Source organism: Acomys minous (assembly GCF_964271855.1).
Source record: "Acomys minous genome assembly, chromosome: 7".
NCBI classification, from domain to species: Eukaryota; Metazoa; Chordata; class Mammalia; order Rodentia; family Muridae; genus Acomys; species Acomys minous.
In genome coordinates this window covers 107,750,831-107,767,809 of record NC_140488.1, presented here as the reverse complement: position 1 = coordinate 107,767,809, position 16,979 = coordinate 107,750,831, and the positions used below count along the sequence as shown (strand labels likewise).

The following is a 16,979-nucleotide window of genomic DNA, read 5'->3' as shown; positions in this document are numbered from 1 at the left end:
ACTCGAGCCCAGCCACTGAGTCTTGCAAAACTCAGTGGGCTTTCTAGCTGCAAGAGGGGACCCAGAAGTGAAGGCAGGGGCGTGCCCTGCCCTGTGAAAGGGTGCTGGCTGACCAGATCCTAGGAAGTAGCACGTCTTGTGCATGCGTCCGAGGAACAGCTCGAGTCCGATGATGGCGTAAATTATAATGACGAAGAGCACCAGCAGGGCGATGTGTAGCAGCGGCACCAGCGCCTTCATGATGGAATTGAGCACTATGTGCAGGCCTGGGGCGGGGAGGGGCTGGCTCAGCGCATTCGCCCTCAGCCTGGCGCCCTACCTCCTACTCGGCGTTGGGGGACATATACTTACTCGGGACCCCAGACACCAGCCTTAGTGGCCGTAGCACCCTAAATGCCCGCAGTGCCTTCACATCGAAGCCTCCCGGCTTTCCTCCAGTATGCGGGGCATCGCCTGGCCGCCCAGGTCCCTGCTCCAGCAGCACGCTGAACAGCCTGATGGGGGAGCATGGAATAAGGGGCGGGGGGCAGAGCCAAGCCTTTGGCTCCTGCCCGTTTTCCTCCTTTTTCTTTAGAAAAGCACAAGTCTCTGTAACTGGAAGCGCGAATGGTTTTACATATGTTAATATTCCTGATTCTAGCTGACAAATAGGGGCTATCTGAAGCAGTATCTTCCCGAGCCCCAGAATTCAGAGGATTGTGAACTAGGGTGGGGTGCCCCTCCCCTGCAGACGCGCACCCCACTACGACGATGATGAAGTCGAGTAGGTTCCAACCGTTGCGAATGTAGGCGCTGGGATGGAGTACCAGCCCGTAGGCCACGATCTTGAGGACCGTCTCCACGGTGAAAATCACGAGGAACACGTATTCTACCTGTTCCTGAGGGCGGAGCCAGGGGCGGGGCGTGAAGGCCGGGACTTCTTTGAGATCAGACCCGGTGGGTGTGGGCACAGGTTAAGGTTGCTTTTTCCAGGACAGAGAGTGGGGTAGGGTAGGCCCAGGAGGCGTGGGGTCTGGCTGGGTGGCTTAGGCTGTAGCTCTAAAGGAAAGGGAAGTCTGGCTGGGGATGGGGTAGGCCTCACCAAGTTGTGGTTAGCAGTGTTGGAGTCGTCCTCAGGGAACGGGATATATACCCCCAATGCCACGCAGTTGGCAAAGATGGTCAGGAGGATGAGAATATCAAAAGGCCTCAGGTGAACACACAGTTAAGGACCCGGGAAGCGTGACATTGAAAAGCCCACATTCCCTCGGTGCCCTCTCCACCCGGTGCTGACTCTAGACTTCAAGGTTCTGACATTCTCAGCCCTGCCCTGCCCAAGGCCTTAACTTTGATTCCTCCCTCTCAACTATATCATCATCATCATCATCATCATTATATTATTATTATTATTATTATTATTATTATTATTATTATTATTATTATTATTATTATTATTATTTTGAGAAGTCTCATGTAGCTCGGGCTGGTCTCAAACCCCAAACTTGCTGTGCTATATACTCGAAGGTTCCCTTCAATTTCTGGTCCTGCTTCTACCTTCTGAAGGAAAGGATCACCACAGGTGTGTACCTCCCTTCCCAGTTTATGGGGTACAGGGGATTGAGCCCCATGGCTTTGTGTATGCTAGATAAACACTCTACCGACTGAGCTCCATTTACACTTGACTTTTTTTTTTTTTTGAAACACGAGCGTGCTTTGTAGCCCAGGCTGTCCTTGAATTTTCAGCTCTCCAGTCCCAGCTTCCTGAGTTATGGGATTATAGGCATATGCAAGCAGGGCCATCTTAGTGCTTGACTCTTGATCTTGGTGATCTTCGTCTCTCTGGACTTTCTCTCTGTTCTCTCTCTCTCCCTCTCTCTCTAATTTGCGATGCTTTGGATTAAACTCTGGGCATCTAATACACCAAAGAAATGCTCTACCACTGAGCTACACTTCCACCCCAGAAATCACACCCCCCCGCCCCCCGCCGCTGCCGGCAACATTTGATCCTTGGTCTCTTGTCATCTCAGCTCTCTTCCATTCCAGGCCTGACTTAATTCTTGACTCTTCCCAGACCCCAGTGATCCTTACCCCCGAGCCTCCCAGGATACTTCCACTCCACAATGCTGATGCAGGAGCGCCGAAGGGGATTGTTTAGGGTGAGGCAGAAGAGTGCTCGAGGGGATCTCTGGGCACTGGCCACAGCCACAGTCTTGTGTTTGTTGTGCTGGGTCCTTCGTCTTGGGGTCCCCAGGCCTGATGCACCACTGGTCTCAGTCCCCGCGGCTGGAGGCCCAGGACACAGTCCCCATTCAGGACCAGGCCCTGTGCCATTGGCTGGGCTGGCCTCTGGGGTGGTGTCTGTGTGGAGAAAGAATCAGGGAAGAGACGGCATGGAGTCGTCATAGCAACTTCTTGTCCAATCCCATCCTTCTGTTTGAAGGGGAAGTACATGTAAAACTATGGCGAAGCGGAGCATGCTTGGGTTCTGGGTTGAGGGTTAGCAATCAATGTTGGAATTAAGTTTTGGGTGGAGGGCATTTGGCAGAGGAATGGAGGTAAGAATGTTTCCAAGGCACTGGAGAGATGGCTCAGTGGTTAAGGGCACTGACTGCTCTTCCAGAGGTCCTGGGTTCAATTCCCAGCAGCCACATGGTGGCTCACAGCCATCTATAATGTGATCTGATGTCCTGTTCTGACCTGCAGGTGTACACGCAGGCAGAGCACTGTATACATAATAATAAATAACTAAAAAAAAGAATGTTTCCAAGCGAGGTAGGACTTACCTGGATGATCCCAATGCTGTGCAGCTCAACCTCGGGTCAAAGTTGAGCAGTGGGTTTTGGGTCAGAGTGGGTCTAGCCTTGATTGATAGAGGCAAGAATGGAGTTTGGTCGAGGTCTTATTTAGGGTTGCAGGTGGGTATTTGAATGAGTTGGGCTTGGAATGAGAACCAAAGCGAGGGCTACTTTTGGAGGAGGCTTTGCAGTTTGCATGGGGGTTTTCAGCGTGCAGTTTCAAGACTCTGCTGCTTGGTTTCAGCTTCTGGGAAGGGTAGTAGGTTGGCCTGGTTACGATGCCCAGCTTTGAAGGGAATAAGCTGTCTGAATTCAAATTCTGACTACTATTTAGAAGTTGCGTACTGCCTTGAGTAAATTATGGGATTACCCTGGAGCCTCCATTTTCTTATATGCATAATGGGAAAAGATAATAATAGTCCCCTACATTATAAGGATGTTGTGAGGAGTAAATTGATATCAGTAGTCACAAGAACATCTAGCATGTGGTATTGTTATGATTTCAAAATGAGGAGGGAAATGAAAGTGTTAGGAATGTGATGAAGTCAAACCAAGGCGATCGGACTCTGGAGCCTTCTCAGCTCACAACAGCATCAGCTGGATGTTCTTGCTCTGTATTCATTTTGTATTTATAAAAGGGTCTGTTCAGCCTGGACAGGTGACTCGGTGGCTAAGAGCACGTGGTGCTCTTCCAAAGGACATGCGTTTGGTTCCTAGCACCCACACGGCAGCTCATTGTCTCCTGTAACTCCAGTTCTAAGGGATCTGATACCCTTTTCTTACGTCTGCTGGCACTGCCCACACATAGCACCCACACATAGACTCAGGCACATAGCTATACTATAGCTATATAAAAATAGATTAAGAACAAATTTGGGAAAAGGGTCTGTGCTGTTTCTGGACAGCCAGGGAAATCACTCCAGTAGCAGTACCGGTGCCTAGAGGTTGCATGACCTTCAAGTTCACAATAAAGTTTGTAGTCACTATGAGGTCTGTATTCTGATGTCCCATGTGGTGGAGGCAGGGGATTGTCTTCTGGAAGGTTTAGATTAAGGTTTAGTGTGAGGCCGGATTTGCAGTTAGAGTGAGTGCAGGGTCAGGATGGAGTCTGGATTTCATTTGGGAACTAAGGCTCTGAATAAAAGTTGGGGGTTTGAATACAAATAAGCAAAACACTATGAATATAACATTTATATAATTCCTAATTGTCTCATGGTCCTTCTTGCTGTATGTAGTTTATTGTATATATGCATAATAATATAAATGCGTATGAAAAAGTAAAAATATAATAAAAGCAAACAACAACAAACAAAATAAGAAAGAAAGAAAGGAATGAAGGAAGAAAGAAAAGGCTATGAATAAAGCCTATGAGCTACTGGGGGAAGCACATAGGCTAGGTTGTGGTGCATCTGAGATCAGGTGGCAAAGACGCTCTAGTAAGGGGTGGTTAGGCAGGAAGAGGGTGATGACACTCTAGTTCCCCAGAGCCTCTCCATGAGTAGGGTCCAGGTGGGCTGTGGGTGGGTGAGAGGGTGAGGGTAGACCAGAGCCAGTGTGACTCCAAGGGTCTTCAGGGGTAGCTGGCTGCTCTCACCTTTCCCGCCTTCAGATTCCGACATCCTCCTCTGGAGATGCAAAGGCCATCTGCACACAGTCCCCCCCCCCCTTCCAGACTTAGAGAGATTAAGGTCACGGGGCGGGGAATAATAGTGTCAGCTGGGAGGGTGACCAAGGGAGCAAATGGGATATTTGTGTGGCTGGGATCAGCAAGAGAAAAGGCACTGATTAAGTGGTTAGCAAACAGATACCTGTACTAAGCAGGCAGAAACAAAAATAAGAAAAAAAAAATGCTGTGATTTTCCAGTAGCATATAACAGTTGATGTACATAGGAAGAACCTGGTATGCGCATTATTTCTATGAAAAATGAGTCAAATATTAAATATCAAAGGGATGTAAAATGGAGTAATATATAACATTTTGTGATGATGTAAAATTTCCCTAAAGTGATCTGTTTGGCATATTGCATTGGCTATACCAAACAAAATCTCAGAATTTTTTTCTTTGTCTTTTTTTTCAATTGACAATTTTTGAGATATGAAGGATCAAAACCAGCCAAAACCTTTCTGGAAAAGAACAAGATGGGAGAACTTGCCATAGCTGATATCAAGGTTCATTATATATTCACAGTAATTAAACACAGAACACAGCCAGGGGTGGTGGTATAAGCTTTTAATCCCAGTACTTGGGAGAAAGAGAAGTATTATCATTACAATTTTGAGGCCAGCCTGAACTACGTTGCAAGATTAAACCAAACCAAGACAGGACAGGGTATAAAAAACAGAGTATAGCTCAGAAACTGAGCCATGTTCATGATGACTCTGTGTGTGTGTGTGTGTGTGTGTGTGTGTGTGTTTATGACAAATGTTAACACTACTGGATAGTAGAAACAAAATAGGCTTGGTCAATAAGTAATGATTTCATAGATATTTGCTGTGTCAATATTCATTGGATTGCACACGGATGTATAGCATATTAAAATGGCCTGTTTATTTTATTTTAGGTTTTTCGAGACAGGGTTTCTCTGTGTAGTCTTGGCTGTCCTGGACTCTCTTTGTAGATCAGGCTGACTGACTTCAAACATCACCTGGCTTGTGCCTCCCTGAGTGCTGGGATTACAGGCGTGTGCCACTGCGCCAGGCTGGTTTTGTTTGTTTGTTTGTTTGTTTTTTGTTTTTTTTTGTTTTTGAGACAGGGTTTCTCTGTGTAGCCCTGGCTGTCCTGGACTCACTTTGTAGACCAGGCTGTCCTCGAACTCACAGTGATCCTGCTGCCTCTGCTGGGATTAAAGGCGTGTACCATCACCCACCCCCCTGGCAAAAAGGTCCATTTATTGATTGTATGAACCTAAATATAACTGACAGCTCTTTCTCTCACTTTTTTCTTCCTTTCTTCGGAGGTAGTCTTGCTTTGTAGCCCAACCTATGCTCGAAACAGGTTACAGGTGTTTGCCACGGCGCCTGGTTTCATAATTCTGTTTTTCTGTTTCTCTCTCTCTCTCTCTCTCTCTCTCTCTCTCTCTCTCTCTCTCTCTCTCTCTCTCTCTCATTTATTGTGTGTGCAGGGGCCAGTGGTACCGTTGCACATGTGTGGATGTCAGGACAATTTGTAGGAGTCCATTCTCTTTTTCTGCCATGTGGGTCCCAGGGCTTGAACTCAAGTTTGTCAGGGTTGGTGGCAAGCAGCTTTGTGCGATGAACCATTTTACTGACCCAGTAAATAGGTTTATTTATTTAAAATCTATTGTTTGTTTGTGTTCGTGAGGGTACATGTGTCACAGTGCACCCGTGGAATCCAGACGCTTTTGTTTGTTTGTTTGTTTGTTTCAGGATAGGGATTCTCTGTGTAGCCTTGGCTGTCCAGGAATCGCTTTGTAGATCAGGCAGGCTGGCATCGAACTCACAGATATCCACCTGCCTCTGCTTCCCAGAGTGTTGGGATTACAGGCGTGCGCCACCACGCCTGGCCTTGACTCCAGACTCTTAACACATTTCTAGCCTTTCACCATGTGGATCTCAGGGCTAGAACTCAGGTTGTGGGGACTACTTCGCCAGTAGTAGCAATTATGTTTTAGCCCTAGGAAGTAGGTATTATCAAATTTCTCGTTTTACAGATGAGAAAAGCAAGACACAGTGGGACAGTTACTTTGTACATTTATAGGTTTTTATAACTTGGAGATGAACGTATGACTTCCCCCCCCCCACGCCCCCGGCCACCTCACCCCCCTCGCCAGACAGGGTTTCTCAGTGTTAGCCTTGGCTGTCCTGGACTCACTTTGTAGACCAGGCTGATGAACGTGTCTTTAAATGAATCTTTTCTCTGTCAGGTCTCTCAGCTCCCAGCACAATTCCTTTTCCCATGGACGAGTCTACAGGACTGCACGAGAAAGAACTACAGCTTCCAGCATCCATTGCATGCTCAGCGCTGAGTGTGCACATTCACACCCCGCCTCCAGGCACCCTTGCCGGCGCCGCGCTCACTCTCCGAACTACAGTTCCCAATGGTCTTCGCGAGGCACGTGATGCTCTGTCCTCCCTGGGCGCGGAGAGCAGTTACTATAGCGCTGCTCCACTTTCTCTGATCTGGTCCTAGACTCAACCCCGGAGTTAGAATTAACTCCACCATGGAGGAGGCTGACCGAATCCTCATCCATTCCTTGCGCCAGGCTGGCACGTAAGTACGCCACCCCCACTCCCTTCCAACTGCTCACATCCGGGACTCCAATACCTAGGACCCCATTACCCGGGAACCTTAAAATCGAGACCTTGACACCCAAAGGCCCCAACTTACAAGAATCCTAAGCCACCTCCTACACCCTAACACCACCGATCTGCCAAACCCTTTGATCTGGACTTTTGGTGAACCTAGGGGACTCACTCACCTTACAAGCCTGGACTCTCAGGAACTGAGACCTGAAATATGTGGTCTGGGCACTAAATACATTTGGACTTGGGCACTAATATCATAGGGCTGTAAGCCACCTGCAACTCTGAGATCCAGGAAGCGGATACTACAGGAGGAGTCTGGCACTCAGTCGCTCCAGGATCCCTGAGACTGGCTAACTGAGGATCTTCAGACTTCAAGTCCTGAAGAACACCAGGGCCCTAAATTCTGACAGTAGCAGCACCTGGTAGCACAGACAAGCAAGGAACCCACCGTTTGAGGGCCCTAAAAGTTCTGGATGCCAAAGTTTAGGATGTCTGTGTTTTGTTTCTCTTCAGGGACCCTGAGACTTCTGAAAACCCCAGGCTCTTACTGTATAGTTGCTCCAAACCCTCATAGATCTAGGAGGCCTTGCTATGCAAAGAACACAATGTCTTGGGGCCCAGAAATATGGAGAGCATGCTGCTTGGGTTATTTTCACCTTTGCAGATCCCAGAGGTTTGAAGCTTTGAAGTGCAGGGGAGTTTGACACTTTTCTGAACTCAGGTCCCCTGTATTCACTGAGGTTTTAGGACCAAGTAGAAGTCACAGTCACTAACACAAGAGTCTGTTTGAAGCTTAGGTTGTTCCCTGGCCCCGCCCAGATTCTAGAACTTCTCCCTCTAGAAGGCTGTACTTTGTTTTCTGCTGTTTCCCCCTTTAGGGCAATCCCCCCAGAAGTGCAGACTTTACGAGCCTTCACCACGGAGCTGGTTGTAGAGGCTGTGGTCCGATGCCTTCGAGTGATCAGTCCAACAGTGGGCTCTGGCCTCAGTCACTTGCTACCACCAGCCATGTCTGCCCGGTTCCGCCTGGCTATGAGCCTGGCTCAGGCCTGCATGGTGAGTGCCCTCTTCCCACTTCTACACAGTCTTCCTTCCTTTTTCACAGAGTCACCAAGTTCTTTGACACTCTTGCCTTCCTCTCTGCCCCTCTTTGTAGCTTAGCAGTCATTAATGGATAGAGCTGCTGCCTCTGTCACCAGACTGCGTGACTGGTTCAGACCTTACCTAGTTCTACTCAAACCTGTTGTGTGACCCTTACCGTTCCATGCCTGTGTCCTTATCTGTGAAACGCAGCTGATAAAAGGAAGGTTGTGTGTGTGGCTTAAGTGAGCTGCTTCGTTTAACACTTGGACTACCTTTAGCACTCACCGTTTAAGCTTGGCATCAAGATCTCACCGCACTGTCATATAGTAGCCGGGTGCCGATTTATTAGGGTTGAAGAAAGACCTCGATTGGGGTCACATCACTCCTAAAGAAAGCTCTGATTAGCTCTTTCCAGATCACGTGGCCATCCTCTAGGACACTGCGGGTAGCTGCTGTTTCATCCCTTGGAATTTGGAAAGGAATGGTTACCCAGAGGAGGCTGTTCTGTCTAAGGAAAGTGTTATCTGTTGTGTTGTATTGTGTCCTTCACAGTTCCCAAACTGCTGCTCTAGTAAAGCAGCCCCCCCCCCCCGCACCCTCCCCTCGCCCCTCCATTTCAGAGCTGTGTCCAGCTACTGTGGCCAAGAGCAGGGAGTTCTGCCTTTTCTTGTAGCTCATTGTCTCCGTGACTTTGGGCTCGCCTTCTCATCCTTTGGTCCTCAGTTTCTGTCTGTGTCGAATGTGTGTGGAAGGTAATCTGAATCAGGCTGTAGCTCAGTTTTAGAGTGTGTCCTTCATATGGATAAGGTCTTGGGTCCGGTGTCCAGCATGGAAAAGGCAACACCTAAGTTGCTATAGGAATAGCTGCTTGCATACTATGGCTTGCGGGTATTCCAGCAGCCTGTGGCTGTGGAGTGAGTGTAGACACTCCATAGCTAAGTCTATGGTAGTAGGTCAGCAGAGTAGCCCGTGAGAAGTTCCTTGCAGATCAAAGGGGATAGACCTTCACAGTTGTGTGCCTTGGGCCAATGTTTATGCAGTTTTGGTCTGAGCAGTAGCCCCGTTGGCTCTGCCTAGCTAGCTCCTTACTCTCAGGTTTACCCAGCTGTCAGGAGTTCTCATAGCCTTCTGTCTAGAACTCTTGGTAGCCCCATGAAACTATCAGTCTATCACTGTTCTGGGGCTACGTTTGGGAAGAGGCCTTCTAAGAGGGCGGCTGCATCTTCTACTGGGCACGGAGTATACTCAGTGGGGAGCACCAAGGTGGTGGGGTGAGGCTCTCTCTGATGCTCCCTTCTCACTGCTGTCTGCCTCTGGATACTGTGGCTCATGGTGATCTCAGTGTGGGGCAGAGGACCTGGGGACTAAGGGGTTACATGTGATTGTCTGGCTCACCTGCCATGGTTGCCAGCACAGAAAGAAAGGCTCTCCTGTAGAGGAATGTTAATTCAGAACATGGCTGCTCTGAAAGAGATCACATCCAAAGACCCTCTAGGTCTGTGTGATCTGGCTGGAATACAAGACACGCCGTTAATCCAGGAGACAGAGGCCAGCAGATCTGAATTCAAGGCCAGCCTGGTATAGAGCAAATATCAGGTAATGAAAACCTTATGTCCAGGCATGGTGGTCCATGCACCCATGTTTGAAAGCGATGTCTAGTTGAGTGGCAGAAAAAAGTGACAACCGAGAAAAAGATTTGACAGAATAGGATCCGCCCAACTCTCACAAGAAGAGAGAGGAAAAGGGAGCTACTTAAGGGGGCAGCACAGAGACTGAGGGAGGGAGGAGGCAGTTTGACCTGGGGACTTTTACAAAGAGAAGTTGAACTAGACACAGGCGAAGACAGAACGAGCCAGAGGATGAGAAGGAGCCAGAAGATTAGAGCAGAGTGCTGGTGTTAGTCAGAGGCTGAGCAGAGCAATGCAGAGGCCAAGAGAGAAGCCAGATTGAGTACATTAGCTGGGAGAGGAGTTTGAGCCAGAATAGCTGAGTTGAACCAGCCAGCCCAGAGCTCAGAAAGAACTAGAAAGGGTGAGCTTATTCACCAGGAAGTCTCAGAGGCTGAAAACATTCTAGGCCTGGGTTAGATTGTATGGAGGCTAGAAGCTTCCGGGAGTAGGCCTAGGTTAGCAGAAGGAGGCAGTGAGCCTCCCAGACAATAAATGAACCAGGAGAATAAAAATTACTTTTACATATGGTGCTCAATGTGGTTGGTAAGGAAGCCCAACAGGATTGAAGAAGAAGAAAGCCCACAAATGTTGTAGAAGCAGAGGCCATCTGACAGAAAGCTGCAGAGGAGAAATTTGCCTGGGGTCATCTTCAGTTCTTTGAGTTCAGCTGGATGCCCAGAGAGACTGTGGGGACCTCAGAGCTCCCAGCCCAGGGCCAGGAACAACGCAGGAGCCTCTGAGACAGTAAATCACAGTAAGCGCACCCCAAAAGACAATTTTAATTATATAGACAGTCTTTTCCTACATTAAAAATGAGAAACTCCATTTCAGACCCTTTGAGAACAAGGGTAAGAGTTGAAGGGGTACAGATGTTACTTGAACAAGCCATTGCAGTTATGACGTCTGGAGTAAACCCCTCTCTACTGTCTTTTCTTTTTCTTTTTTTTGGTTTTTCGAGACAGGGTTTCTCTGTGTAGCCTTGGCTGTCCTGCACTCGCATTGTAGACCAGGCTGGCCTCGAACTCACAGAGATCCACCTGCTTCTGCTTTCCGAGTGCTGGGATTAAAGGCGTGCGCCACCACACCTGGCCTTCTCTATTGTCAACTGCAATCTTTATATTTTTTTCTCTCAAAAAAGATTGAAAAAATAGCTATATAACAAGAAATATTAGCTATGATAATACAAAGGCTTGAGAGACAAGAGGCAGAGAAACTAAGAGAACAGAAAATTCTTAATTGTGAACCTATGGTACATAATAAAATTGAGAACCAAGGTAGACAACCCATTGATAATGGACAAGAAGCCTGGCTTGCTGGAGAGAAGCCCAGCTCACTGGCATGGAGCTGGGCATGGAATGAGAGTGCCTAACTGTCTAGTTCATGTGTAGATTCATAAAGATTTAATTTCTGTAAACAGTAAGTGGGAATAAGATTAGCTGAAAGATACTGGATGCTGGGGAAAAAACCTACTGAACTATATCAACCTATGCACTTTAACATCAAATGGAACTCAGGGATTATGTTGGGGAAGAGGTTCTGCCTCTATTTCCATAGGTGATGAAAGACTATAGGTTGCATCAAAATTGATAAAGCTCAATCCTAAGAAGGGACTGGAGAGATGGTTCAGAGGGTAAGAGCACTGACTACTTCCAAAGGTCATGAGTTCAATTCCCAGCAATCACATGGTGGCTCACAACCATCTATAACGAAATCTGTATACATAATAAATAAAATAATCTTAAAAAAAAGATCAATCCTAAGAAGAGAAGCTTCCAAAAGAGAGGCATGACTCAAGGAAGAGATGCAGAAAGCAGATCGCCCTGCATGATGCAGCTTCACAAACCAGCTGAAGAGGGACAGATAGTTCCTCAGACTGGCAGACTGAAGACCTTGATGCTGAAATGCACTGTTGCTAAAGGGCAGATCACCAGGGCTGCAGTTATGGAGGATCATCGCATCAGTGGCCGAGTAGTGGATTTTCATAAGGACATTCGGACTATTAAAGTTGTGGGATTTATAGTTGTTTCTATTGTAAATGCTAAACCGTGTACAGCTTTTAGCTTAAACAGAATGGGGGACGTTGTAGAGGCATTTTAATTCAGAACATGGCTGCTCTGACAAGAGATCACATCCAAAGACCTTCTAGGTCTATGTGATCCTGGTTGGAATACAAACACACCTTTAATCCAGGAGACAGAGGCAAGCAGATCTGAGTTCAAGGCCAGCCTGCTATAGAGCAAATATCAGGTAAAGAAAACCTTAGGTCCAGGCATGGTGGTCCATGCCTTTAATCCCAGAGGAAGGTAAAGTTAGTTTGTAGAAGGAAGCACGCATGTTTGAAAGTGATGTCTAATTAAGTGGCAGAAAAAGAAAGTGACAAATCAGAGAAGATTTGACAGGAGAGGATACACCCAACTCTCACAAGAAGAGAGAGGAAAGGGAAGCTACTTATGGGAGCAAGAGAACAGAGAAGGAGAGAGAAGGTAGTTTTACCAGGAGAGTTTTACAGAGAGGTTGAGTTAGACACAGGTGAAGACCAAACGAGCCAGAGAGGGAGAAGGAGCCAAAAGATTAGGAAAGATTGCTGGAGTTAGTCGGAGGCCAAGCAGAGCAATTCAGAGGCCGAGAGAGAAGCCAGATTGAGTAAGTCAGCTGGGATGGTATCCATTTCTGTACCTTTGTACCTCTCTGTTTTGGCAGCTGTCACTCTATAACAGCTGTCTTCGTCAGTGTTCTATCGCTGCGAAGAGACACCGTGACCAGAGCGACTCTTATCATAACTGGGGCCTGCCTTACAGTTTCATGGTGGGCAGCATGGTGACAATGCAGGCAGACATGGTAGATGGGAGTTCTACATCTGGGCCCCATGGCAGCAGGAAGAGAGAGAGAGAGAGAGAGAGAGAGAGAGAGAGAGAGAGAGAGAGAGAGAGAGAGAGAGAGAGACAGACAGACAGACAGACAGACAGACAGACAGACAGACAGACAGATAGACAGACTCTGGACATGGATGGCATGGGCTTCTGAAACCTCAAAGCCCACCTCCAGTGAAACACTTCCTCCAACAAGGTCACACCTCGTAATCCTTTCAAATAGTACCACTCCCTGATGACCAAGCCTTCAAATCTATGAGCCTGTGAAGCTGTTATTCAAACCACCACCACAACAGCCCACTCCTGGAATGAATTTCCATATCAGTCACAACTCTTTGATTGGCAGATGTCAGAAAAAAAGACTCTAAATAATGTAGCAGAGAGGCCAGTTGTTTTGATACTTGTGTGGCCATGATCCTTTGATGGAACTTATATTGTGACAGAACACGTGGATACATAGCATATTGCTGCTTTTTTTGTTTGTGTTTTGAGACAGGGTTTCTCTGTGTAGCCTTGGCTGTCCTGGACTTTGTAGACCAGGCTGGCCTCGAACTCACAGCAATCCGCCTGCCTTTGCCTTCTGAGTGCTGGGGTTAAAGGTGAGCGCCACCATTGGGGCTTTTGAGTCAATACTCTGTGCCAGGCACTATGGTAACATGCTGATAACCCATTTAAGTTTTGTGACAACTGTCTGAGATAAGTACTTTTAGTATCTTTAAAAAAAATTTAAACGTTTTTGTTTAGATTTATTTTGTATTTTTTGCATGTGAGTGCTTTGCCTGCATGTATGTGTGTGTATATATATGCATATATATACACATACATACATACACACACACACACACACACACACACACACACACACACACACACACACACACCATTTGTGTGCCTGGTGCTGGTGGATATCAGAAGAGGGCATCACCCCCCTGGAACCGAAGTTACAGACAGTTGTGCGCTACTATGTGGGTGCTGGGAATTGAACCCAGGTCCTTTGGACAAGCAGCCAGTGCTCCTAACCACTGAGCCATCTCTCTAGCCACTGGTATACTTTCTTTTACATGACAAAAGGGAAGAACCTCTGTATTGTCTTGGCTTGAGCTCATACAGTTGGTAAGAGGAAGGGCTTGAGTTTGAATCCAGGAAGTTTGTTTTCAGTGTCTGGAACTCTTAAGAGTCTTTTCTTCCTGGCTGTGTGTTTGCTGATTTTTTTTTTTTGCCTGTTGTTGTTGTTGTTGATGATGATGATGATGATTTTGTTGCTGCTAGGGATCGAATCCAGGGACTTGCTCATATTAAACAAGCACTCTGAGCCACATCCCCAGTTCTGTTTATTTTTTAGGCACTACTTATATAATAGATCGGGTCATGATTTTTAAAGGCTCTGGATACTGTTTTCCTAAGCTGTCAATGTTCTTTTGACTCTGTTAACTATAGTTTTCCTAAAGTTGTTTCTTTCTTTTCTCACAGGCAGAAATCTTGTGGTTTTTATGGCCTTTGATTGCGAGTCATAGTTAGTAATGCTAAGCTTTCTTTTTGTTGTTTTTGTTTTTTTTTTTTTTGAGACAGGGTTTCTCTGTGTATCCCTAGCTGTCCTGGAACTTGCTCTGTAGACCAGGCTGGCCTCGAACTCACAGATTTGCCCCCTCTGCCTCCTAAGTGCTGATCAAAGGTGTGCACCACTACTGTCTGGCAGCAAGCCTGCTGAGCTTTAATGTCTTTTCTCTATTTTGTAATACTGATCGTGATGCCTTTGTGGCTGTCACTGGGGCTTGGCTGCCTTGGGGATGCAGGGGGAAAGTGGGAGGGCGAAGGCTGGTGAGTCAGAGCAGATGTGGCCGTCACGGGGCCTCCAGAGCAGGAGGCTCTTCCCTCCTTTGCATATGGGGGGTCTGCCTTTTTACCCTCAGCATCATTATGTGGATATACTTGCTAACCCCCAGGATCTGGGATATCCCTTGGAGCTTGGCTATCAGAACTTCCTCTATCCCAGTGAACCCGACCTCCGAGACCTGCTTCTGTTCTTGGCTGAGCGGCTACCTTCCGATGCCTCTGAGGATGCAGACCAGCCTGCAGGTATGGGGTCCTGCAGGACTGGGGAATGGACTGTATTCCCAGGGTGATAGGGGCTGAGAGAAGTAGCAGGAAGGGTAGGGGGTGGGGCAAGGCGTATCTTCAGGAGAACTGGGTTAGAGGTCAGAGAGCAGGTGGATCCAAGGAAAGTGGCATTAGGCTAGGGAATGCATTCCCCAACTTACCTCCCGTACCCCCCTCCTCACTCACCCCACCCTTATCATATGGGTGTTCTTGGTGGTCTCCAAATGTGCCAGGCAAAATCTAGCCTCAGGGTCTTTGGGTTCCTGGATTATTCTTCCCTCAGAAATCGTCATAGTCAGCTAGCTCCCTACCATGTAAATCCAACCCATGGGCCATGTGCTGCTCAAGAGAGCTATGGACGCCACCCAAGCCAAACCTGTAAACTTGCTTCAGATGTTAGGAGGTGGCTTCTGTTGTTAACGTCAGCAAGGCCTTTCTCTGGCAGGGTGGTTGAAACATTCCAGACTCCTTTACCACTCTTCCTGTCGCCTGCTTACAACAGATGGTCCTAATGGTCCTTATTCATGACGGTTCTTTTCTGTTATCTTGTTGACCCGTGGAGGTGGGGAACTTTATCACTTTGTTTTCCTGAGGTGGTGCTTAACCGGGTTGGGTAACCCGTACCTACCTAGTTTAAGCTCCTAAGAGTTGACTGACTGAGGCTGCTAGTTGAATCCATCTGCGTCTGGAGGTGAGGGATCAGGTGCTAATGGCTGGCTTCCCAGTGCTTTCAGATTGGTGGCATGTCATTCCTTCTCTACCTTCCCCCCACCTTCCCCTCATGCTCCCCTCCCCCATCCCATAGGTGACTCGGCTATTTTCCTTCGGGCCATTGGGAGCCAAATCCGGGACCAGCTGGCCCTGCCCTGGGTCCCACCTCTCCTTCGAACTCCCAAGCTGCAGCGCCTTCAGGTGGGATGTCCACCTCCTATCCGTCGGGACTTGTCTCCTCCTTGCCTTCTTTGTCCTCATCCATTTGCTCAGGTTGTTGGTCCCTTTTACCATGGCCTCCTTCTGGAGGCCCTGACTCTGCTCTCCCCACAGGGCTCAGCCCTCCAGCAGCCATTCCACTCCAGCAGGTTGCTTTTGCCAGAACTGAGTTCCAGAGGAGGTGAGGCTGCGCTTGTGTGGATCTAAGTGAGGAGGGGGAGGTGTGTGTGTGTGTGTGTGTGTGTGTGTGTGTGTGTGTGTGTGTGTGTGTGAGAACATTGGTGTGTCGGGGCAGCTGGCTGACACTTTTTCTGCCTTCAGAGCCACGGGAGTTCCAGGCAAGTCCCCTGCTGCTACCAGCCCCGACACAGGTGCCCCAGCTTGTGGGGAGGGCGGCCTCCCTCCTCGAACATCATGCCATCCAGCTCTGCCAACATGTGAGCAGAGACTGCCCAGGAGATGAAGACCGGGGGCGCTGGGCATCCCGCCTCCCATCCCAGGTACCACCAGCATTCAGCCATCCTCCCAAGGCTCCTGCTTCCGGTGGCTCCTCTCGGTTCTCTGCATCTCATTTTCCTCACTCTTCCTTTTCTCATTGCGTCTCCTTCTGTGTGCACCTGGTGCCCTGCCTGAAAGCATGGATAAGAAGGACGGCGGGGGGGGGGGGGGGCTAGGTGGGGGGGTGGAGAGATGGCTCAGAGGTTAAGAACACTTGTCTGTTCTTCCTAAAGTCCTGAGTTCAATTCCCAGCAACCACATGGTGGCTCACAACCGTCTATAATGAGATCTGGTGCCCTCTTCTAGTGTGCAGGCACACATGTGGGCAAAATATTAAAAAAATAAAAAAAAAAGAAGAAGAAGGATGGAACCTGCACTAAGTCCTTCCCCAGTGCCTGCTTTCCCATTCTGAAAACTGGAGGAGTGGGGGAGTGATCTCGCGTGAATTTTTCATGGGACTGTTGGGAGTGTTCCCTGTGGGGACTGGGGCGCGTCCCCCAGCCTTTCACTTTGTCTCTGTCTCAGCCTTTGTCATCGAGCCTCATGGCTTCCGGCTCTAGGTGTGCGCACCATCTCCTCTTGTTACTGTCACGTCTGCTCTGTACTTTCCCTGCCCCTCTTTCTGAACCTTTCTGTCTCCGCATTTGTAGACTGCATCTTTTTCTCTGTTCACTGTTGCCTGCTTCCTCTTGCCCTTTGCCCACCTCCTCATCGTCTCTCTCCATGTCCGGATCTGTCCCCTCTTCCCCGTACCTACCTCTCAGCCTGTCTCTTCCCATCTTCCCCCTGTC

The 16,979-nt window shown here is 48.2% G+C and overlaps 2 protein-coding genes across 2 annotated transcripts in view; one reads left to right on the top strand and one right to left on the bottom strand.

Moving 5' to 3' along the window:
- The window catches only part of CACNA1F (calcium voltage-gated channel subunit alpha1 F), a gene marked incomplete at its 5' end in the record, with an annotated part of 29,647 nt that extends 25,254 nt beyond the window's left edge, over window positions 1-4,393 (bottom strand). The window contains 6 exons of the mRNA XM_084788495.1: window positions 114-266; window positions 352-494; window positions 739-878; window positions 1,082-1,187; window positions 2,088-2,337; window positions 4,369-4,393. Of these exons, the coding sequence (XP_084644621.1) occupies window positions 114-266; window positions 352-494; window positions 739-878; window positions 1,082-1,187; window positions 2,088-2,337; window positions 4,369-4,393 (817 nt within the window). The remainder of the gene's footprint in view (window positions 1-113; window positions 267-351; window positions 495-738; window positions 879-1,081; window positions 1,188-2,087; window positions 2,338-4,368) is intronic.
- A 2,434-nt stretch (window positions 4,394-6,827) lies between these two features.
- Window positions 6,828-16,979, top strand: part of CCDC22 (CCC complex scaffolding subunit CCDC22) — a 15,239-nt gene continuing 5,087 nt past the window's right edge. The window contains exons 1-6 of the mRNA XM_084788493.1: window positions 6,828-7,005; window positions 7,919-8,096; window positions 14,607-14,739; window positions 15,566-15,672; window positions 15,805-15,871; window positions 16,012-16,190. Coding sequence (XP_084644619.1) covers window positions 6,956-7,005; window positions 7,919-8,096; window positions 14,607-14,739; window positions 15,566-15,672; window positions 15,805-15,871; window positions 16,012-16,190 — 714 coding nt within the window. The 5' untranslated portion in view covers window positions 6,828-6,955. The remainder of the gene's footprint in view (window positions 7,006-7,918; window positions 8,097-14,606; window positions 14,740-15,565; window positions 15,673-15,804; window positions 15,872-16,011; window positions 16,191-16,979) is intronic.